Source organism: Hemiscyllium ocellatum, chromosome 4 (assembly GCF_020745735.1).
Source record: "Hemiscyllium ocellatum isolate sHemOce1 chromosome 4, sHemOce1.pat.X.cur, whole genome shotgun sequence".
Classification (NCBI taxonomy): Eukaryota; Metazoa; Chordata; class Chondrichthyes; order Orectolobiformes; family Hemiscylliidae; genus Hemiscyllium; species Hemiscyllium ocellatum.
Window position 1 is genome coordinate 19,785,769 of NC_083404.1, and position 25,538 is coordinate 19,811,306.

General features: G+C 41.4%; 1 protein-coding gene across 5 annotated transcripts in view; it reads left to right on the top strand.

Moving 5' to 3' along the window:
* rbbp8 (retinoblastoma binding protein 8) overlaps positions 1–16,029 on the top strand; it is a 157,720-nt gene extending 141,691 nt beyond the window's left edge. For all 5 annotated transcript variants that reach the window (XM_060822818.1, XM_060822815.1, XM_060822817.1 and 2 more), the window contains 6 exons: positions 339–447; positions 5,843–5,956; positions 7,776–7,845; positions 8,853–8,949; positions 12,223–12,364; positions 15,583–16,029. In XM_060822818.1, coding sequence (XP_060678801.1) covers positions 339–447; positions 5,843–5,956; positions 7,776–7,845; positions 8,853–8,949; positions 12,223–12,364; positions 15,583–15,683 — 633 coding nt within the window. In that variant the 3' untranslated portion in view covers positions 15,684–16,029. The remainder of the gene's footprint in view (positions 1–338; positions 448–5,842; positions 5,957–7,775; positions 7,846–8,852; positions 8,950–12,222; positions 12,365–15,582) is intronic.
* Positions 16,030–25,538: the final 9,509 nt, after the last annotated feature.

Sequence of the window (25,538 nt, forward strand, 5' to 3'; positions counted from 1 at the left end):
GGGAATGCTTTGATTCTTGGATTCCTGATTTGGCTGTCTGTGGATGATTTAAAGCAATGTCAGCAAACACACAATTTTAATTCATTTTAAATGAAACGATATCAATAATACTCTAAAATTTCGAGCAATTCAACTGGACTCATTCTGCAGTGATATCATAAACTACCACCTGTCTGCTTTATTTTGTGGTGAACAAATCACTAACTCAAATCTAAATCATGCATTAGGAATGCAAAAAAAAATTCCATTATTAGAACATTAATCATACGTAACGCTTTTATTCAATTGTAGAATAAAAGCTGTTGATAGAACAATTTAAATTTTCTTTATTTCTCTAGAAAGCCATCAGGCAACCAGGGATGAATAGCCTGGATATGGACTGCACTTATGTGAGTGAAAGTATGTTGCAGAAACCAAAAGAATCAAGAATCAACCAGTCTAACCTTGGTAAGGAAATAAAAAGAATATTTTATTTTACTTTTAAGCAATTCTGGGCTAATTTCAACAGCACAATTTCGTGCAAAGACACTTTATTCCAACTAGCAATGCTGAAAATATAAAATCAATATTTCACTTACAAACCTTTGAAAATCTAACATGTCATCAAACAAATGATGTGAATGCTGTCGCCTTCTAGTGTGGAATTTAATTCCCTCCCTAAGCACAGGTGGGTAAATGCAATTGGAGAGCCTATCATTTTCTGACTGCCCCTTACTAAGGTGTAGAAAAGCTCAGATTGGGCCTTACCACCAAAATGGGAGAAAGTGAGGACTGCAGACGCTGGAGATCAGAACTGAAAAATGTGTTGCTGGAAAAGCGCAGCAGGTCAGGCAGCATCCAAGGAGCAGGAGAATCGACTGGAACAGTCCATCTTCCGCAGCTACACTGGCACCACCCTCCACCTTTTCCTCCGCTACATGGATGACTGTATCGGCGTTATCTCTGCTCCCACAAGTAGGTTGAACAGTTCATCCACTTTACTAAAACCTTCCACCCCGACCTCAAATTTACCTGGACCGTCTCAGACTCCTCCCTCCCCTTCCTAGACCTCTCCATTTCTATCTCGGACGACCGAATCAACACTGACGTTTACTAAAACCGACTGACTCCCATAGCTACCTAGATTACACCTCCTCCCACCCTGCCCCCTGTAAAAACGCCATCCCATATTCCCAATTCCTTCGCCTCCGCCGCATCTGCTCCCAGTAGGACCAATTCCAATACTGAACAACCCAGATGGCCTCCTTCTTCAAAGACTGCAAGTTCCCCTCAGAAGTGGTTGACGATGCTATCCACCGTAACTCCTCTGCTTCCCACTCCTCCGCCCTCGAACCCCGCCTCTCCAATCGCCACCAGGACAGAACCCCACTGGTCCTCACCTACCACCCCACTAACCTCCGGATACATCGTATCATCCTTCATCATTTCCGCCACCTCCAAACAGACCCCACCACCAAGGATATATTTCCCTCCCCTCCCCTATCAATGTTCCGGAAAGACCACTCCCTCCGCAACTCCCTCGTCGGGTCCACACCCCCCGCCAACCCAACCTCCACTCACGGCACCTACCCCTGCAACCGCAAGAAATGCAAAACTTGCGCCCACACCTCCCCCTCATTTCCCTCCAAGGCCCCAAGGGATCCTTCTATATCTTTCACAAATTCACCTGCACCTCCACACACATCATTTACTGCATCTGCTGCACCCGATGTGGCCTCCTGTACATTGGGGAGACAGGACGCCTACTTGCGGAACGTTTCAGAGAACACCTCTGGGACACCCGCACCAACCAACCCAACCGCCCCGTGGCTGAACACTTTAACTCCCCCTTCCACTCTGCCAAGGACATGCAGGTCCTTGGCCACCTCCATCGCCAGACCATGGCAACATGACGCCTGGAGGAAGAGCGCCTCATCTTCCGCCTAGGAACCTTCCAACCACATGGGATGAATGTAGATTTTTCCAGCTTCCTCATTTCCCCTCCCCCCACCTTTTCTCAGTCCCAACCCTTGGACTCAGCACCACCTTCTTGACCTGCAATCTTCTTCCCGACCTCTCTGCCCCCAACTCCTCTCCGGCCTATCACCCTCACCTTAACCTCCTTCCACCTATCGCATTCCCAATGCCCTTCTCCCAAGTCCCTCCTCCCTACCTTTTATCTTAGCCTGCTTGGCACACCCTCCTCAATCCTGAAGAAGGGCTTATGCCTGAAACGTTGATTCTCCTGCTCCTTTGATGCTGCCTGACCTGCTGCGCTTTTCCAGCAACACGTTTTTCAGCCCTTACCACCTAAATGCCAACTAACGCCCTAAATGCCAACTACGCCCACTTAAGAGTCTCACTATACTGCTCCCATTAGTGCTATTCTACTTATACTCAGGAGTTGGATGTTAATGTCAGATACCCTGCTACACCAAAGTGTCGCAGTTTTCACCAATTGAATAGACATCGAATCGCCGTAAGGCCTGAAACTAATGATCCTCTGTAATACACTGAGGACTGATTAAAAAGTTTCAGTTTTTTTGTTCAGCCAGGAGTAATTGATATTCTAATGGGACAGTAAGTCTTAGTTATGGCTGATCAGCCAGTAACTTGACGCATTATAAAGATTAGAGTAATTTCTGTGGTATTGGACGATATTTCTCATTCATGATTACATATTATCTCCAGACCGAGCTGAACACTGATCTTAGAGTCATAGAGATGTACAGCACAGAAAGAGACCCTTTGGTCCAACTCGTCCATGCTGACCAGATATCCTAACCTAATCTAGTCCCATTTGCCAGCACTTGGCCCATATCCCTCTAAACCCTTCCTATTCATATATCCATCCAGATGCCTTTTAAATGTTGTAATTGTACCAACCTCCTCCACTTCCTCTGCCAGCTCATTCCATACACACATCACCCTTTGCGTGAAAACGTTATCGCTTAGGTCCCTTTTTAAATTCTTCCCCCATACCCTAAACCAATGCCTTCTAGTTCTAGACTTCATCCTAGAGAAAAGACCTTGTTTATTTACCTTATCCATGCACCTCATGATTGCATAAACTTCTATAAGATCACCCCTAGCCTCTGACGGTGCAGGAAAAACAGCCCCAACCTATTCAGCCTCTCTCTATAGCTCAAATCTTCCAAACCTGGCAACATCTTTGTAAATGTTTTCTGAACCCTTTCAAGTTTCACAACATCCTTCCAATAGGAGAGAGGCCAGGATTGCACACAATATTCCAAAAGGAGCCTAACCAATGTCTTGTACAGCCGCAACATTATCTTTCCAACTCCTATATTTATTGGTCTGGCCAGTAAAGGGAAGCAAACCAAATGCCTCCTTCACTGCTATCTACCTGTGACTCCACTTTCAAGGAATTCTCCAGGATCTTACCATTTAAGTGTGTAAATCCTGTTCTGATTTGCTTTTCCAAAATGCAGCACCTCACGTTTATCTAAATTAAGTTCCAACTGCCACTCCTCAGCCCATTGTCCCCACTGAACAAGATTCCCATTGTACTCAGAGGTAACTTTCTTTGCTGTCCTCTGCACCTCCATGGCCAATTCACCTGACCCGCACATCTTTGGACTGTGGGAGGAAACCGGAACACCCAGAGGAAACCCACGCAGACACTGGGAGAAGGTGCAAACTCCGCACAGTCTGTCGCCTGAGGCGGGAATTGAACCCGGGTCTTTGGCGCTGTGAGGCAGCAGTGCTAACTGTTGTGCCACCATACCGCCCACAAACTTACTAACTATATCTCCGATGTTCACATCCAAATCATTTGTATAAATGTGAAAAAGCAGTGGACCCAGCACCGATCCGTGTGGCACTCCACTGATCACAGGCCTCCAGCCTGAAAGGCAACCCTCCACTACTATCCTCTGTCTTCTACGTCAAGCCAGTTCTGCATCCAAATGGCTTGATTCTAAGAATAGGTTCCTATGGTCATTTTTGGTATGGGAAACAAAAAGGAAAATAAATACAAAAGAAGTGCAAAACAATATTTAAAAAATAACTGTCCTTCCCTTTACTGTACATTACAGTCCTGTTAGATTGACCAAACTCCATTTAATGGCAGAAGTTGGTTGGTGGAGCTAGACTGCCAGAACTACTTGCACTGACTGACTTCTGCCACTAGATGGAGGCCATGATTCTCAGTTTGAATTCAGGAGCAAAGAGAAGATTAGACCTGGAGCTGAAAAGTAAGAACAAAGAAGTAAGAACAAAGAAGTAAGACTGGGACAAAGCAAAGCCCAGCACCAGAGAAACCGGAAGCTTGAAACAGGAGCGCAGGCAGCACCAGACACATATCTGTGATGTGCAACTCTGATGCCTGTGCTCAACTTCAATGCTGTCAACTCATGGAAACAATGTTAAAATGAAAGTGGCAATTGAAGGCAGGAAAAACAGGCTTCAATGGATTAAGAGCATTCAAACAAAATGACATGAAGTGCGTCAATTTAAAGCACTGATTGAGTGCACATGTTGAAGTGCAAAGAGATAAGGATTCATGTTTTAGATGAGGAAATGTTGATAGCTTAGATATAATTTCTTGTAAAAAATAGTTAAGTTGGAATAATCTTCTGAGGAAAGCTGTGTAAGAGAGAGAATGTAATGAATTTCAGAAAGACAATGAATACCTTGTGTAAAACCAAACATTTGAAGGGTGAGAGATAATGTTTTGATTTGTCTTCATGGATAAATGCATGTCTCTTTCTGGGTCTGTACAATGCTTTGATCAAAGTATTGTGATTCCAATTAGTACTGGACAGATCCAAGACTTAAATGTGCCTTGGTAGATCATTGTTTTTGGTTTTAACAAGGGTTTTCTTCTCTGAAACACAAGCATGCAAAGCTGAAATTATTTGATTTTAGTAATAATAAAGAATTTATTACCCAAATGAACAGAGAAAATAGAACAAACCAAACTATTTATATATGACATAAATTTAAAGATTTCGAGCACTCAGTAAAATGCTATCCCATTCATCAAAGCAGCACTACTTTATAGTATTCATACCAGAGAGAATTCCCTTCCCTGTCAAATCAGTACGGCTTAATTTCCCTGCGCTTCAGTTTCCCGGTCATGAGAATCTTAATTGTCTCTTCTTTGGATCTTCATACAACTGAGCTTAGACTTTCCCAGCTTCAAATATCCCTTCAGGATTTTAACTAAAAGCTTCTGGTCTGGAACTTTAAAACTAAACTCCATTCATGGAAGTAATCTATTTTCTAACTGAACAATGCTCCTTCTTTAGGAGTAGCTGTTTTTCAACCAAGATGTCTGTAACTCTACCAAACTGATACTAAAAATCTAAGCTACAAGTGTTTCCCTTGGCTAAAAGCACAATTCTTGAGCCTTCTAGCTGAAGCCAAATACACAACTGTTCTGTTCACTTGTAAAACTCACCCAATGAAATCAAAACCCGCTACGCTCTGGGAAGTCTCTCTCATTAATGTGCTTTATATAAAATCACTATAACTACAAAACTATTTACAGGTTAATCATTAAACATCCTCACATAGAGAGGCCAAACCCACATATCATCAATTGGAAATCACAAAGCTTGGGTAAATGGTATTGAAATATGTAAGAATCAAATGCCTTAGATCGCAAAAGAGTATTGAGGAAAAGCATAAGTTACATGTATGAAAAGATCTATTCTGGATGCTTATGGCTTGTTTGTTTAGCATAAGTGCCCCATTGACTCCAATTGACAGTTAAGTACTTATGATATTAGCTCCATAGCTTAGCTATGCATCTCAACATTCTCAAACCGTAAATAATGACAAACCTAAATTCCTTTGCCATTTTGTGATTAATTGTTTTTGTTTATTTTTGCTGCAGGAAGCAGACATGTTATGGATGAAAGTCTTGCTGAGGTCTTTGACCGAACTGCTTACGGAGAATATGAATCGTATCCTGAAGAAATGAAGAGTCCACATAATGTATATGACAATGGTAATCTAGATTTTGGGATCAAATGATATTTCTGTCCAGGTGACATAGTAGGCAATAGTAGTGTCGCACGGGCACATTCTAACCTGGAAGTCCCTTTGTTTTTAATTGCAAATATTTCTTTAATTTTTATCATGCGCCAGAAACAGGATTGGTAGAATTAACTAATAATGGACCAGTAAAATTAATCAGACTTTCTGCTAATGAATGTTATCTAGTTATGTCTGGCGAAAAGTGTCATTGGTCATTGGATAAAATCTGAGGTGCGTTTTTACTAAATATCCTATTAGCAGTCATTGTCTTTACTCAGCAATAAAGAATGACTACCTGGACAAAATAGGGTAACTCGTGACAGTGGAATACAGGAAATGAAAGGAAATGTTAAAAAATATCATTTGCAGTACCTGATCTAAATTCCATTTTAATCTCCCTTTCAATTTGATTTAGATTTTCAATTAAATATTGAATTTTAAGAAGTCAAGTAGATAGTAGTGAGGAAGGCGTTTGGTATGCTTTTCTTTATTGGTTAGAGTATTGAGTACAGGAGTTGGGAGGTCAGGCTGTACAGGACATAGGTTGGAATATTGCAGGCAATCCTGGTCTCCTTCCTATCGACACAATGTTGTGAAACTTGAAAGGGTTCAGAAAAGATTTACAAGGGTGTTGCCAGGATTGGAGCTATAGGGAGATGTTGAATAGACTTAGGCTGTTTTCCCTGGAGCATCAGAGGCTGAGGGGTGACCTTATAGAGGTTTATAAAATCATGAGGGGCATAGATAGGATAAATAAACAAAGTATTTTCTCTGGATGGGGCCAATCCAGAACGAGAGGGGAAAGATATAAAAGAGACCTAAGGGGCAACTTTTTCACGCAGAGGGTGGTGCATGTATGGAATAAGCTGCCAGAGGAAGTGGTGGAGGCTTGTATAATTGCAACATTTAAAAGGCATCCAGATGGGTATATGATTAGGAATGGTTTGGAGAGATATGGGCCAGGTGCTGGCAGGTGGGACTAGCTTGGGTTGGGATATGTGGTTGGCATGGACAAGTTGGACCAAAGGGTCTGTTTCAGTGCTGTACGTCTCTTTGACTCTCTGACTCTATAAGAATATGCCATGAGTGAATAGTTATTATCCACTCAAAAGCACACAAGTCCTTTTCTGGAACATTTTGTTTATGGAGAGAAAGTGGAGATTGCGGTTCATATTTTTAGACCACAGGGCTGTAAAAATAAAATGTAACATCTAGAAATGAGGGTTAAAGGTAAAGGGCACAGCTATCCACGTTTGTCGGTGACTTGAAATGTTCTTTGTTGAGTTGAGCCCAAATTGTTCTCAGACAGTTTCATGAGGGTTAATCAACTGTATGGTGTGCAATTTGGAAAATCCTACATTAAGAAGGATGTTAAAACCATGCAGAGAATGAATAAAGTTTCAAAGGATTTTCATAAAGTACAGTATTTTGGGAGAAACTGTTTAGCATATTGGTAACTGGAAGGTATAAATTCAACATGATCCGGAAAACAGAAATGGTTAGTGGATAGATCTGTGGACATGAACGATCCTATCTGAAGTAGTAGAAATTAATATTTAACACGTAAGTTGAGCAAAATGAAGTAATACATGAAGAAGCAGCACATGAATAGAAATAAAAGTCATCATTGTAAATGTGACCGATCCAGTGGCTGCCTCTTGTGAAGTTTTTTTTTGTTTTATGCCCATTGATGTATCCACATGCTCAAAGATTCAGGACAACAATTTGTATAAGTATGTAAATGATGGCAGAATTGACATTTTATGCAAACACGACTTTTTTCTTTTCAGTATTTCAAGAAGATCCAGGGAAATCAAAAAATGAATCTTTCGCACAGCCTTATTTGAACTCTGGGCAAAGGTAACAAATAATCACCAAGGTTAATGTTGTAGTCTAGGCATAACGTACCCTGATGCAACTAAAAGCTTAATTTTCATACTTCAACCTTTGATCTTCGTACTTGGTGTAAGAAAAATAGGCTGCTGGTTTTACTGGGGGTAAAGGAGACTATTTATCTATGAACTGGATGGACACATGTATTCTTTTGTCAATGTCATATTGCTTTGAGTATCTCGGGCTTAGTGCTGTTCAGTTGGTGACATGATCTAGAGAATGCAAATTCGACACACCCAGGGGAATGTGGGACTGAGAGTTTCATCAACACTGCTCTTGTCTACAGTATAGACATGAATTGTGCAAACTACTTTCTCTCCATGAGACCCAATCAGAGACCCCATTGGCTGAAGCAAAACTAAGAAAATGGCTGTCATGTCCATGAATGCTTCATTTGAGTGCTTTTTCCAAAAACAAAGTAATTAAGTAATTGCCGACCGTATTGTCACCTAAATTACAATATTCATCCAGTTTCATATAGTGCAGTCCTTTGTATGGATTTCATCCTTTGGTCCCTGAAAGATCTTTCATTTTTCAAAATGTAAATACACTTTCCATTTACTTTTAGAGATGTTAAATGAAATAATGTTATCACATATTCATTATTGTGAACAGATATATTGATGAAAAATACATGAGAATAAACATTTCTCAATTCATAATACATTTTTACCAAAACTATTGATCTGTTTTAACTTCCTGGAATCCTGAAAAAGTATTACATTTTCTTCTAGTCGTGTATAAAAGTTGGGGAGAGAAGTGTACTGCATACCTTCTTCATCCCAAACAAGTGTATCTTACATTTTGTTGTGTTTCATGGAAGGTTCATGAAATTATTGCATTTAGTTTAATGTTTTTAATAGGTCTAATTATCTTTAAACTGTGCAATAGCAAACACACATCACAGCAATCTTAAATAATTGTAAGATCACAAATATTTATTAAATATTGTACCTTAATTATTTGCTGAATAGGAAGAATACAGTTTTAAACTTCCCTCATGTTGAGGTGGTCCGTAACAAAGAAGAGAGAAGAAAATTGTATGGGCATACGTGCAAGGAATGTGATGTTGTAAGTACTGGTTAAACATATTCTAAGACTTGTTCTGGGGCTCTAGTTTATTTACTTTGTTTCATGTTTATGGCTCAAAAATCACCCTTTTGTAACCAAAGGTGAAATCTGAAAAAATTATTTCTTTCCAGTCTGTTCTTTCTATTCATTTGTAGTAAATGATACCAAATACAAGAATTTTCTGGTTTTGTTTTAGATCTGAACTTTTTTTGAAGACATGGACATCTGACAGCACATAAAAGTACATCTTCAATTAGTATAGGACCATATTTGCTTAGGCTTTATTATTAGAATTCCATGTCAAGAGAGGGAAGGATAAAAGTCAAAGCTGGATTTTGTCAGATCCCTGTGATTCTCCCGTCCATCCAAACCTTTTGATGAACATATGCAAATCTGGGATGGTGTAATGCAATGTAAGGTCCACCCTTATGCCTCTAGTAGTGCTTGGGTAATAAAAGTCCCAGCTTTTTAGTGTTGCTAAGCATTAGAGGTGATTACTTTTGTTGACAGTCTGTGTTTCTTCCTTTCAGTTAGTTACTATGTGAATCTGGGTTGATATAAATAATTCATCAAGTCTATTGAGATGTTTTGGATAATTCATGCAGTGTGTGTGACCCAGTTACTCTGGCACTAACTTAGACACAATCCATTTTATGTAAATTGCCTCACCCTCAAACTTCTAATAGAGCCATTGATACCTTTAACACAGACATCTACTATAAACCGACTGACTCCCACAGCTATCTGGACTACACCTCCTCCCACCCTGCCCCCTGTAAAAACGCCATCCCATATTCACAATTCCTTCGTCTCCGCCGCATCTGCTCCCAGGAGGACCAGTTCCAATACCGAACAGCCCAGATGGCCTCCTTCTTCAAGGACCGCAGAATCCCCCCAGACGTGATCGACGATGCCCTCCACCGCATCTCCTCCACTTCCCGCTCCTCCGCCCTTGAGCCCCGCCCCTCCAACCGCCACCAAGACAGAACACCACTGGTTCTCACCTACCACCCCACCAACCTCCATATACAGCGTATCATCCGCTGTCGTTTCCGCCACCTCCAAACGGACCCCACCACCAGGGATATATTTCCCTCCCCTCCCCTATCAGCGTTCCGCAAAGACCACTTCCTTCATGACTCCCTCGTCAGGTCCACACCCCCCACCAACCCAACCTCCACTCCCGGCACCTTCCCCTGCAACCCCAGGAAATGCAAAACTTGCACCCACACCTCCTCCCTTACTTCTCTCCAAGGCCCCAAGGGATCCTTCCATATCCGCCACAAATTCACCTGCACCTCCACACACATCATCTATTGCACCCGATGTGGCCTCCTCTATATTGGGGAGACGGGCCGCCTACTTGCGGAACGCTTCAGGGAACACCTCTGGGACGCCCGGACCAACCAACCAACCCAACCACCCCGTGGCTCAACACTTTAACTCTCCCTCCCATTCCACCAAGGACATGATGCAGGTCCTTGGACTCCTCCATCGGCAGAACATAACAACACGACGGTTGGAGGAAGAGCGCCTCATCTTCCGCCTGGGAACCCTCCAGCCACAAGGGATGAACTCAGATTTCTCCAGTTTCCTCATTTCCCCTCCCCCACCTTGTCTCAGTCGGTTCCCTCGAACTCAGCACCACCCTCCTAACCTGCAATCTTCTTCCTGACCTCTCCGCCCCCACCCCACTCCAGCCTATCACCCTCACCTTGACCTCCTTCCACCTATCACATCTCCATCGCCCCTCCCCCAAGTCCCTCCTCCCTACCTTTTATCTTAGCCTGCCTGGCAAACTCTCCTCATTCCTGATGAAGGGCTCTGGCCCGAAACGTCGAATTTCCTGTTCCTTGGATGCTGCCTGACCTGCTGTGCTTTAACCAGCAACACATTTTCACCATTGATACCTTAAGCAATTGTGATTTGGAGATGCCGGTGTTGGACTGAGGTGTACAAAGTTAAAAATCACACAGCACCAGGTTATAGTCCAACAGGTTTAATTGAAAGCACACTAGCTTTCAGAGCAACGCTCACTACATGCTTCCAATTAAACCTGTTAGACTATAACCTGGTGTTGTGTGATTTTTAACTTTAAGCAATTGTGCAAGTCTGTCAACTCCATGGCTATATCAGCCCTGCAAACCTTAGGAAATTTTAGGCTAACATCTTTACTATCATACTTTTAAAACTATATATATTGATGATGACAAACCCTGCTTAAGCATGGATTTTAAGACCTACATCTTCCTTAAGCTAACCTCATATTAATAGGATTCTTATTCAGTACTTAACTTTCCCTGATACTGATTTAGGATGCATGATACTATTTTTTGAACAACTGCACACAAATTTTAAAAGAAAATTATGATTAGATTGTAAACAAGATTGTTTTCTGAAGTGGTAGTAGAATTTCTAAGATGCCAAAGCACTTTGTAGTTGAATGGTACGAAGTTGGTTTGATAACCCACAATGCAAGTTCTAAGACTTAGGAGGCCAGCTGTATCACTACACACAGAAGGAGGATCCTTGTTTCATGCTGCTCGTCCCTGCTCCTGATGGTTTGTTTCAAAGGGAATGCATGTAGTCGAGCGTCAGTGCAGTACTTTGAACCACATTGGTGTATGCAGTTTGCAAGGCTTACACATGGTTATCACTCCCTAACGTTTAGTAATCAGATATAGGGCTATAAGTAAAATAAAAAGGCAAGAAGCAGTTAAATAGATACGTTTCCTTGAAGGATGAAAATGTTTTATCAATAAAGGAACAACAGTAAATCATAATTTCTCCCTCCCCTTGACACCCAGAATGGGCAGTTATGCTATTTATTATTTTCGTTCTATAATTGAACCATTTTTAAAAATCGAAGCATAGTGTCATCTAATAATTACTGGATTTATCTAATTTCAAATCCTTGGAAGTATTCTGTAGTTTGTGTTTTTGTGATTGTGTGTTATGTGAATTGTACTGTGATGTAACTCAGCTGCTACCCTGGGGAAAGGGGCATTAATTCCAACAGTCATTGATAGTATATTGTTAATTAGAAGAACAAAAGAAAGTGACTTCTTTGACCAGATTTCTTTTTCCCTTTTTATTGTTTCAATGAATATTATGTTCTCAACTAAGTTTTGGTGCTCCGAACTATTTGAAGTCCTGCTGAGAACTATTTGAAAATGGAAGGAGAGAGTTGTTATTGACAAAGAGTATTGTTCTACTTTATAACTTGCAATTTGAAGTGCAAGAATATTCTAATTCATTCACCTTTTATTTAAGTATTATGCAGATCTACCAGAGGAAGAAAGATTGAAAAAGTTGGCAAACTGCTCAAGGCATAGATTCCGGTACATCCCACCAAACACACCTGAGAATTTCTGGGAGGTAGGGTTCCCCTCAACACAAACCTGTGTTGATCGAGGTGAGAAAGTACAGCCTAACTTGGTGGGGCAGTCAAGTTTGTTTGCTCTTTTTAGTGATAACTACATTCTTACATATAACTCTGTTTGCTTATGACAGTGTTCATTTAACGTTTTTATTTTTAAATTAATCAGGGGAAACCATTTTAATATTGTTCTCCCTGTTTTGGGACTTGAGACAGTGCTGCCTCAAGGAAACCTGATGTGATATGTCTCATCAGCGTTATTAGTTATTCTTAAGGAATAACATAATTTGGAAATGCTAATATTGCAAAGTGCGAGTACTAATGCCAAACTTGTCTCTTAATGGGTTAGGTCTAATAAAGTGATGGCAAAAGTGAGGACTGCAGATGCTGGAAATCAGAGTCTAGATTAGTGTGGTGCTGGAAAGCACAGCAGGTCAGGCAGCATCCAAGGAGTAGGAAAAATGGACGTTTCGGGCAAAAGCCCTTCATCAGGAATGAAGGGAGGGAGCCTCCAGAGTGGAGAGGGGGATGAGACTGGGAAGAAGGTAACAAAGAGTACATTAGGTGGATGGAGGTGATAGGTCAGAAGGGAATGTGGAGCGGATTGGTGGGAAGGAAGATTGGAAGGTAGGACAGGACATGAGGACAGTGCTGAGCTGGAAGGTTGGAATTGGGGTAAGGTGGGGGGAGGGGAAATGAGGAAACTGGTTAAGTCCACATTGATGCTCTAGGGCTGAAGTGGTTGATTTAAAAAAAAACCAATTTTTCCTGCTGCTCAAACGCTGCCTGACCTGTTGTGTTTTTCCAGCACCACTCTAATCTGGACTCTAATAAAGTGATGACCAGACAGACAAAAGTCATGTGGTACCAGCTGGTTTCAGATCTCCATAACAGCATTTAGCCAGTCCCACTTCTCGGGTTTTATCCCACAGTCCAAAAATTTCTTTCCATTTATTTGTTTATTCAATTCCCTTCTGAAACCCTTGCATTACAGTATGCCGAATAGATACGGATATCATGCTGATTTGGTTAATACAAGTTCCTTTACGTTTGTTAGGATTTTAAAAACAATCTATATTGAGTTTCACACTGAATTTGATTGTCCTTGTGTTTCTTCATGTTTATGGTTTCTTGAAAGAAGCTCTTGTACTGATCCTTGTTTAGACATCACTCATTAAATTACAAAATAATGCACTCAAAATATTTAAATCAAATTTATAGCCAAATATGTGTGACCAAGTCACAACAACTACGGTACAATGTTAAAATGTAAATTAAAATATTTTCTTGTAACAACATCTCAAAGTGAAGAATAAGGTGCGTTAACAGAAACTTTGTTATTTGTAGCAGTCACATAGCTGGTCTGAAAACACTTTGCCACATAATACAGCCACTTCTCAGTGTGCATCCACGCAGAGGTACAGGAGAATTAACACTTCTACATTTATGGAGTTCAGGGTATTGGGAGGCTGAATAAATTTGATTTTATGCCTTTTAGGCTAGTATCTTTAACATTATGAAAAAGATATTTGATGTTCCAACAGTTCACTCTAATTGGTCTAGAGCTAGTATAACTTGCCATATCTATCTTCACTTGAACTCTTGGAGATCATTGTATACTGAGCTGAAAATGTGTTGCTGGTTGAAGCACAGCAGGTTAGGCAGCATCCAAGGAACAGGAAATTCGACGTTTTGGGCTAGAGCCCTTCATCAGGATCATTGTATAGTTAGTTTGCTATATTTTATTCTGGGAATACAGCAGTTTGTTTGACACTTTGGATAAGCTATTGGGAAAGAGAGAGCTATGAAATAAAGAGGCAGTCAGACCACAAAGGGCAGTGAGAATAGTGGGAGACAGATGATTGACTTGGGGAATTATTGTGAAATCATGCAAGGCAATCTGCTTGAAATGGGGAGTAAAGCATAGCCATTAGTTTGCACATTCTCCCTGTGTCTGTGTGGGTTTCCTCCGGGTGCTCTGGTTTCCTCCCACAGTCCAAAGACGTGTAGGTCAGGTGAATTGGCCAGGCTAAATTGCCCATAGGGTTAGGTGCATTAGTCAGAGGGAAATGAGTCTGGGTGGGTTACTCTTCGGAGGATCAGTGCGGACTAGTTGGGCCGAAGGGCCTGTTTCCACACTGTAGGGAATCTAATCTAATCTAAAACAAAATTACTTTTACCCTGTATAAGCCCAAGTTTGAGTGAACTCAGCAAAACTGATCACAGTAGTTGTGCTATCTTCACGTAGCTGTAAAACAAAGATCTTGGACAGAATGAAAAAACATCATGAGTATTAAATCAAGGTTGCAAGTAGATTGTCATCAGACAGAATGTAAAATGATACTTTTCCATGGTGAAATCCATTTATTTTGACACATAAATGCGAGGTGCTGCATTTTGGCAAGCAAATCTAAGCAGGACTTATACAGTTAATGGTAGGGAGTGACCTTAAAGTGCAGGTTAGTAGCTCCTTGAAAGTGGAGTCACAGGTAGATAGGATAGTACAGAAGATGTTTGGTATGTTTTCCTTTATTGATCAGAGTATTGAGTACAAGAGTTAGGAGGTCATGTTGCGGCTGTACAGGACATTGGTTAGGCCATTGTTGGAATATTGTGTGCAATTCTGGTTTCTTTCCTATTGGAAAGATGTTGTGGTACTTGAACGGGTTCAGAAAAGATTTACAAGGATGTTAGCAGAGTTGGAGGATTTGAGCTATAAGGAGATGTTGAATAGGCTGGGGTTGTTTTTCCTGGAGTGTCAGAGGCTGAGGGGTGACCTTATAGAGATTTATAAAATCATGAGGGGCATGGATAGGGTAAATAGACAAAGTCTCTTCTCTGGGATGGGAGAGACCAGAACTAGAGGGCATGGGTTAGAGTCAGAGGGGAAAGATAAAAGAAACCTAAGGGGCGACTTTTTCCACACAAAAGATGGTATATGTATGGAATAAGCTGCTAGAGGCAGTATGGAAGCTAGTACAATTGCAACATTTAAAAGGCATCTGGATGGTTATATGAATAGGAGGGGTTTGGGGGGATATGGGCCGGGTGCTGGCAGGTGGGACTAGATTGGGTTGGGATATCTGGTCAGCATGGATGGTTGGATCGTAAGGTCTGTTTCCATGCTGTACATCTCTGACTCTATCCTTTTCCATTGAGAGCTGACATTGCACCACCTAGTGGTATTTAATTTGAATTGCAACTTGAAGTAATCAAATCTCTCAAAATCAAATATGTCTGCCATTGATGCTCAGGTTACATCAAAGAAGAAAGCACACCTTGTCAGCGCCCAAGACGGAGGCGTCCTTACAATCCAACATTTCTACCAAAGGACAAGGAACAGAATATGACTTAGTTATTTGAGTAAAAGAGAACATCAAGAAAGTCTGCATTGAAGAATACAAAAACCTTTTTTGCTTTAAATCTTATATTGAGAAATTGTTATCCAATGCTTTTAGTAGCAGCCTGTGAATCTAGCCTTTTCTTTCTATATTTAAATTATGATTGCTTTTCATCTGTATATTAGGTGGAAATGTTGGCATTTGCACAATCTGCATAAGATATGGTGCTATTTGTTGCACTGGACAAATATACAGTTAATAAGTGTCTATAAATTCAACTTGAATTTTTGAATGTATATTAAAATTGTAGTGTTCATTTGATAATTTGTCATAAATAACAAATTAGTCCAAACTAATAAAGAAAAACTGCCCTTGAACACAAACTTGTTCATCAAATAATCTTAATGCAACAAGTAAGCAGGTTAAATAATGACTCTTGAGTGCTGATCAGTATCCAACTGGCCAATGAAGGACAGTACAGTCTCTTCTGAGTTAGTGATAGCACTATGGCTGAAGTCACTGCATTCCAGGTAACTGAAAGCTTCTCATTCAAGTCATCTCTAAATGGAGGACAAGGACAGCTGGGTTCTTCGTCCTGATTTCTACTCAGTACCAGTTGCTTGAAATTAAGCATTTCTGAAAGAAAGATGAACCTGTTTGTGATTAATATCCTGATTACTTTTATTGCTAAGATTAACAAATGAACAGTGACAACTCTGGCGAAGTACTAGGGGCTGACTGGCCTCTTGAGAGCCATTTAGAAGTTCAATGCAAGCATGAGTGTGGAAATTTAAAAAGTAAACCAATTAATTCTGACAGAGGGCGCAAAATACTCTGACTTGTGGGGTCTTCCGATGTCTATTACTCAGCAGTATCATTTCTAACACAACTGAAAGACATAGCTAACAGTTTGGGAGTGTAGCAGGGAATGGGAGAACCAAGAAAGAGAAAAACAATCTACTTTGCCTTATGCTCACTAATCCATCTGTGGGATCGGCATCTGTCTATGAAAGCATTGATTAAAATGTGTGATAAGAAATTTAGTGCATACCTCGGGTGCCCTCCATAGTGTTGATTCACTTTGAAGATCTGTTTAAAATTTATCCCATTTAGCAATCTCAAAACTATGCATCAATGAGGCAGATCTCATGGCCTATCATATCCCTCACTCGGTCAAAGTCAGCAAGTCAGTCCTGTTTCAATGTTTGCAGAAGAACATGCCACAAGAACTTCCTGTATCTTAAAAACAAGATGACAACCTTGTGAAGTTATAGAACAAGGTTACCCGCATGCTAAACAGTATTCAATAGACAGAGCTAAATTACCACACACCCAGAAGATCAACTCCTTCCATATTCAGTGGTGAATCATGATAAGCATAAGAAATAGCTGCAGGGCAAGACTGTTGTGACCTTTCAGGCCTGTTGCAGCATTCAATATGATCAGGGTTGATCTTGGCTCAACTCCACTTTTTCCTTACTCCTCATATCCTTCAATTTCCCGAGTGATCATCAATCTATTTCAGCCTTGAATACGCTCAACCATCGAGCAGTCACAACATTCCAGGATAGAGAGCTCCAAAGAGTCACAGCCCTCATGAAAAGGTTTCTCGTCCTCTCAGTCATAATGATTGATGACTCATCCTAAAGTTACGGTCCTATTTTCTGGAAACAGCCTTGCATTCTGAATCTTGAAGGTTTATTTCAAATCAACTTCATTTTTCGAAACCCCTGAGAATATGGGTCAACTTGCTCAGCATTTCATCGTAGAACAACGACTCCTGTCCAAGGAATCATTCTAATGAATCTTTTCTGTCCCACCTCCAGTACACCCATGACCATAAGAAACTGAAACTGCATGCAGCACTCCAGATCCAGCCATGCCAAAGTTCCACATTTTGAAGTTCCCAATCGTATTCCCCATTTTGAGCCTTGAAAATTACCATAAACCAATTAGCAAGGACGAATGTGGTCAGCGGAGAGCAGGTGATCATGTTTAGTTTTAGGAATGTTCAAAAACCTACCTTTGCACTTGCTGTTTTGAAATAACACTCAGGCTTCAATGAGTTTCTCAACAGCCATTTTTGCCTGAGAACTTGTAACATTAGCATCTCACCTCGGAGCACCACTGAGGACATGACCTATATTTTTCAGAGTTCTTATTTAGAATCATAGAATGGTAGGAGCACAATAGAACGCCATTTGTCCTCTTCGTCCATGCCCATACTCTTAAAGCAACTCTATTAATCCCATTCTCCCATCCTTTTCCCTGCGATCTGCAATATTTTTGTCTGCAGTTATGCAATTCTCTTTTGGAAGCTGCGATTAAATATGCCTGCACCACTCAGTAAAGCGCTCTGGAAGCTCTCTTTTGTTGCCTGTGGCGGTTTTTCTTTCTGTCCCCTTTGATACTTTTGGCTTTCACCTTAGATACGTGTCCTCTGGCTCTCAATTGTTTCACCAATGGAAAAGATTAACCCCCATCTAAAGTGTCAAGGTGATTGCGCCCACGTGATTTTGAACACTTCTGTCAAATTTCACGTCAACATGGCCAACCTCTTCCATCTGCTTATGTAACTGAAGTCCCTCATTCCTGGAACCGTTCTCATCCTCTTCGATATTATCATCCTTCCTAAAGAGTGGTGCCTCTAATTGGATGAAGAAATCCAGTTGAGGCTAGACCATTATTTATAAACATTCAGTATAACTTCCTGGCTTTTGCTCTTTAAGCCTCGGCATATAAAGCTGAGAAAGTTCCTAACCTGCTGTGCTGCATTCAATAAAACTGTATGCAACAGAAGCTGAACAACATTTGTGTTTGGGTAGACATGTGGTAACACACGGCGTTGTAACTGATGACTGGAAAGTGTGCATAGATTAACATAAATCACATACAGGATGATCTGAAAGGGGCTGGCAAATACATTGACAGGTCAAGTATAATGTGGGAGATGTGCATTTAATCACTAACAAATAAATTAAAAGTACAATAATTAAATAGAACTCTGGTACAAAGGGATCAGTGTGTGCTGGTACATGAATTATATGAATGTTAGGGAATGGAATACAAGAGTATGAAAATTCTACAAGCTTCATAGAGCCTTAGTATGTCCACTTCTGGAGTGCTGCGCACAGTTTTATGCTCCTTTGATAAAGTATATAAAACGTTAGATGTAGTTCAGAGAAAGGTAATTTCTGGGTTTACCCACTGTGGGGTAATGGGAGGGATCAGATTGTGAAATGGAGTTTAAACTGCAATCAAGCTGGCCATGAAGTTATATGATGATGGAGCAGGCTCTAAGATGAATGGCCAATCTTTTGCTCCCAAGTCTGATGTTCCCACGTCCTCTGTAACTTTCTCATTGAGATATTACGGTGTGTCTGATCTACACAATGCACCAGAAACCCATCAAAGATCCTTTGACGGCACCTTCCAAACCCACAACCACTTCCAGCTAGAAGGATAAGGGCAGCAGATGCATGAGAATGCCATCACCTGCAAGTTCCCTCTCAGGCCACCATCCTGAACTGGAAATATATTGCTGTTCCTTTCACTGGGATAAAATCCTGGAATTTTCTCTCAAGAGGGACTGCATATGGACTGCAGCAGTCCACAAAGGCAGTTCGCTACCACTTTTCAATGATAACTACAGTCAGGCAATAAATGTTGGCCAGTCAGTGACACCCACATCCCATGAGAGAAATGAAAACAACTTCCCAGTTAAGTATTCCAGCTTTGAGTAGGTGTGATAGAAGCAGATATTTGCAACAGTAAACAACAAAATTTTGTATAGAAGAATGTTAGCGTTAGTAAAGGTGAAAATGGGTTAATTAAAAGCAGAATTAGAAATAAAGCAATCAGATGCAAGAGTTTTGTATGATGATAACATTTTGAAAGTATGTTTACGTTTTCAAAGACATCTAGAGGCATTCCCGATGGTGAGTAATGAGTAACAACACGACGGTTGGAGGAAGAGCGCCTCATCTTCCGCCTGGGAACCCTCCAACCACAAGGGATGAACTCAGATTTCTCCAGTTTCCTCATTTCCCCTCCCCCCACCTTGTCTCAGTCGATTCCCTTGAACTCAGCACCGCCCTCCTAACCTGCAATCTTCCTGACCTCTCCGCCCCCACCCCACTCCAGCCTATCACCCTCCCCTTGCCCTCCTTCCACCTATCACATCTCCATCGCCCCTCCCCCAAGTCCCTCCTCCCTACCTTTTATCTTAGCCTGCCTGGCACACTCTCCTCATTCCTGATGAAGGGCTCTGGCCCGAAACGTCGAATTTCCTGTTCCTTGGATGCTGCCTGACCTGCTGTGCTTTAACCAGCAACACATTTTCAGTAATGATGAATGACCAGGTAAAAACACTGACTGCAGATGCTGGAAACCAGATTCTGGATTAGTGGTGCATGAAGAGCACAGCAGTTCAGGCAGCATCCGAGGAGCAGTAAAATTGACGTTTCGGGCAAAAGCCCTTCATCAGGAATACAAGCAGAGAACCTGAAGGTGGAGAGATAAGTGAGAGGAGGGTGGGGGTGGGGAGAAAGTAGCATAGAGTACAGTATGTGAGTGGAAGGTGCCAGGACGGGTGTGTGGGTTGAAGGGGGGCGTGGACCTGACCAGGTAATCACAGAAGGGGGAAATATACCCCCGGTGGCAGAAATGTCAGCGGATGATTTGGTTTATGCGAAGGTTGGTGGGGTGGGCCTTCCGCAAAGACCGTTCCCTCCGTGACTACCTGGTCAGGTCCACACCCCCTTCAACCCACCCTCCCATCCTGGCACCTTCCCCTGCCACCACAGGAATTGCAAAACCGCCCACACCTCCTTCCTCACCTCCATCCAAGGCCTTAAAGGAGCCTTCCACATCCATCAAAGTTTTACCTGCACATCCACCAATATAATGTATTGTATCTGATGATCCCGATGCGGTCACCTCAACATTGGGGAGACTGGACGTCTCCTAGCAGAGCGCTTTAGGGAACATCTCTGGAATACCAGCACCAATCAACCACAGCGCCCTGTGGCCCAACATTTCAACTCCCCCTCCCACTCTGCTGAGGACATGGAGGTTCTGGGCCTCCTTCGCCACTCCCTCACCACCAGACACCTGGAGGAAGAACGCCTCATCTTCCACCTTGGAACACTTCAACCCCAGGGCGTCAATGTGGACTTCAACAGTTTCCTCATTTCCCCTTCCCCCACCTCACCCAGTTCCAAACTTCCAGCTCAGTACTGTCCCCATGACTTGTCCTACCTGCCTATCTTCTTTTCCACCTATCCACTCCACCCTCTCCCCGCCCCCGACCTATCACCTTCATCCCCTCCCCCATTCACCTATTGTACTCTATGCTACTTTCTCCCCTCCCCACCCCACCCTCCTCTCACTTATCTCTCCACCCTTCAGGCTCTCTGCTTGTATTCCTGATGAAGGGCTTTTGCCCGCAACGTCGATTTCACTGCTCTTTGGATGCTGTCTGAACTGCTGTGCTCTTCCAGCACCACTAATCCAGAATGATGAACGACCCCCAATTTCAGATTCCAGAATGAACCCCATTGTGAAATATGCAATCAATACATCCACTGTGTAGTTTGAAATCATCGACAACTGTAATTAATTTTACTGGAACAATTTAAACCATTTTACAATTCTTGCAATGCAAAATGTAGCATTTCTCTAAAGATATGTTGGAGCAATCTGGTCAGACTGTGCTATGTATTCAGCACCCTTTATCGTGTTGTATTCTGAACATTTATGTGTATTTTTTTTCCCCAGAGGATCCTATGAAGTTATGGGGAAATGGAAATGATTGCATCATAAAGACTGAGCAGATTGAAGATATCTTTCTATTCTCTTGTTCTAGATCACGTAATTTAGCTTGATATGGCCGACTGTCTTGTATCTAGGATTATAAAACCATTTCCTAAAGTACAGTCCATGATGTATAGCAGTAGAACTGTCTATTCTTGCATCATTGTCCTTGAAGTATCATGGCATTTGTCAGTGAGCACATAATATTTTTGACTACCCACTCGCACAAAGTCTCCAACTGTAACTCCTTGTATTAGCCTCACATCCGTCACCTGTACAATGAAAAAAAAAATGTGAATAAATATTATAGTCCATAAATTAATTTGGACTTCAATAAAATCTTCCAACAGCATTAACGCATACTGTCCACCGATCTGACATGTGAGCAGCACCAGTGACAACGGTCCGAGAAAAGGGACCAAATCCCTTTCCTTTGTAAATTAGTGACTGGCGTCCATCATCTGTGGTAACTGAAACATTGAGAATTTTTGTCAGTAAATGATCCAAACTTTCACAAATTAACTAACAAAATTATGTTTATGCTTTTTTTTTGTAGCTTTGTCTGAAAATTATTATATCAGCCAGTGTGACCATTACTATCCCCACTTTGGAAATGATACATCAATTTTGCCGAACAAGCCGATTGCATATGAAAATATTACAATTACACAGAAACAGAACAATTACAGACTCAAAAATCACAAGTTTAAAAAACACTGTGGTGATAATCTAGAAGCCTGAACTAATGGTGTGGAGTTCAAATCACATCACAGAATCTGGGAGAATTTAAATTCCATTCATTTTATTAAAATATAGTCTATGTACTGGTGTCTGTGAAATGACTAGATTGTCATAGAAAATGTACATTTAGGAAAGAAATCTGCAGCTCTGGTTTAGTCTGTGTGTGACATGGGGTCATTTAGCTGGGCAATTAGAGTGTGATGCAGAGTAACACCAACGGTAGGAGTTCAATTCCTGCGCCAGTTGAGATTATCACAAAGGTCCATCACTCTCTGACCTCTTCCCTTGCCTAAGGTAGGGTGACCCTCAGGTTAAACTCACCACCAGTTATCTCTTTCCAATGAGAAAGTGGCTGTATTGTCCTCAGGGACTCTACATGTGGCAGCAATGTGAATTCTTTACAATGTTATTGATTCTGAAATACCCTTTAAAATGACATGACTTATATGAACCACAATTGGAAATTCAATATTAAAGGTGGATGGATCATCTCTCAAAAACATAGACATCGGTTACTTCAAAGTCAAATTGCACTCAGAGGAAAATCATCCTTTGCCAATATCTGAAGATTTCTGCCAAAAGCCAGAAAATTATCTCACAATCTGTCAAACAGCAGTCGGATATAGTCATATTCACAGAATCATTCCTGTCAATCGATGTCCCAGTCTCTTCCATCACCTCCCTTGATATGTTCAGTCTCACCATCAGAAGCATTGTGCTACTGACTGAACCGTGATCCCAAAACTGAAAAACCTGGTTAAAGGTCTGAGGTCATGTTGCATCCAATAGAGAATGGTGGGGAACAGTAAAATAAATAACCAGAGAAGGAGGTTTTACAATCACTTCATCATGAATGATGGCACCGCCCAGCATAGCTGTGCAAGGGATAAAACTGAAATGTTTGCAAACTTCATCAGCATCAAGCATCAAATAAATTATCTATCTTGGACTTTTCATGAGGTCCCAATATCACAGTCATCTCTTCAGTCATTAATTCTTTGTGATAGCAAGACATAGGTGATTGCACTGGACAAAGGAAATCCAATAGAACCTGACCATATTCTGGTTTGTGCTCCCAGTCAACTTTCTTTTCCAATACAGCTGTAATCGATGTCGTCTGTGCCATAATGACTATGTGTATACTATCTATATAGAAAAAAATTCCAGCCAATTCCTGTCCTATTGGCCTACTCTGAATCATCATTAATGTGATGCAAGGTTCTATGACTGTGCTACTAAGCAGAATTGACACAGAAATAACCTGTTCACTGATACTTCGTTTTGGTTCTGGGAGGGTTACTTGCTGCCTTACCTCATTTCATCCCCAGTTTGTACATCGAAAACAAGTTGAATTCCTGAGTTGAGAAAGCATGTGGCCTTGTTATCATGGTGCACCAATAAAATCATATCGAAGTGAAAATGCATCCCACTAACTGGAGTCATACTAAGCACAAAGGAAGATGATTGTAGGAGAGTGGCCCTTGTTCAGACTTTGGTAGTTAAATTCATTTAAGATCAAAAATCAAGTAATGCTGTAGTTTCAATGATCTGTCAATCAGTGGCTTCATTTGACTGGTAAGTGTAGGACATGTACCAAGGACACAACAATTAAATTTGAATTACATTTTAAAAAGTTAGAAGTACCATCAATGTGAGAAACAGAGTTAAAAATCACACAACACCAAATTATAGTCCAACAAGTTTAATTGGAAGCACACTAGCTTTCGGAGTGAAGCTCCTTCATCAGCTGGTAGTGGAGGGCTCAATCTTAACAGAATTTATAGCAAAAATTTACAGGGTGATATAACTGAAATTATACATTGAAAAATTGATTGTCTATTAAGCCTTTTATCTGTTAGAATACCGTGATAGGTTCACTTCTTTCATGTGTAAATCACAAAACCTTTTTTTAAAAAGTTGCATTCTCGGGTTAGCTGTTAACAATGGTGATAGCTAGACAATATGTTGAAAGTGTTAGCCCCCTGTTATGACCTCCTCAGGAGACAGACACGTGCTGCAACCGACGGGGTACCCTTCATTGTTCAGTATTTCCCAGGAGCTGAAAAATAACACCATGTTCTTCGTGACCTGCAATACACTATCAATGAGGATGAGCACCTCACCAAGAACTTCCCCATACCTCCACTACTTGCCTTTAAACAACTTCCAAACCTCAAACATATCATTGTTTGTAGCAAGCTGCCCGGCTCTCAGGACAACTCTGTACAACGCTGTCACGGTAGGTGCTGCAAGATGTGTCAGAGTATTGACATAGATACCACCATTACGAGTGGGGATACCTCTCAACTTGTACATGGCAGGTACTCATGTGACTCAGTCAAAGTTGTCTATCTTATACGTTGCAGGCAAGGATTCCCGGACGCATGGTACATTGGGGAAACCCCAACGGATGAATGGGCACCACACAACAATCAACAGACAGGAGTGTTCCCTCCCAGTTGGGGAACACTTCAGTGGTCCAGGACATTCAGCCTCGGACCTTCGGGTGACCATCCTCCAAGGTGGACTTCGGGACAGGCAGCAAAGTGGCCGAGCAAAGGCTGATAGCTAAGTTCGGTACCCATAGGGAGGGCCTCAAAAGGGACTTTGGATTCATGTCACATCGCAGGTGACCATCTTTGCACTATACACACACAGAGATACTCTTACACACACACACACTCTCACATACACACAGGCACTCCCATACACACAGACACACACACACACACACACACAGAGGCACTCCTATACACACTGACACACATACACACAGATGCACACACAGACACCCACACACACCCTTATAGACACACACACTCACACATGCACCCCTCACAGAGTTAAGACGCTCTACACTCACTACACACACATACACTTTCTCACTCACAAGCCCCAACCCAGACAGACAGACACACACACACACACACACAGTCAAAGACCCACTTGCACACATATATTTTGTGGGGTGAATTTGTACTTGCAGGATTACATTGTACTTTGCTCAAAAACTGCATGCATTCATGTAGAAGTCTGAGCTCAAAAACTGCATGAATTCATGTAAAACTCCGTTATCTCACTTTTTAGATTAGAATCAATCTAAACATCATGGCATAGACAGAGAACATAGAGGGCTAATACCTTTAACGTATTGTCTAGCTATCACCATTGTTAACAGCTAACCCGAGAATGCAACTTTTTAAAAAAGGGTTTTGTGATTTACACATGAAAGAAGTGAAACTATCACTGTATTCTAATAGATGAAAGGCTTAACAGACAATCAATTTTTCAATGTATAATTTCAGTTACTTCAC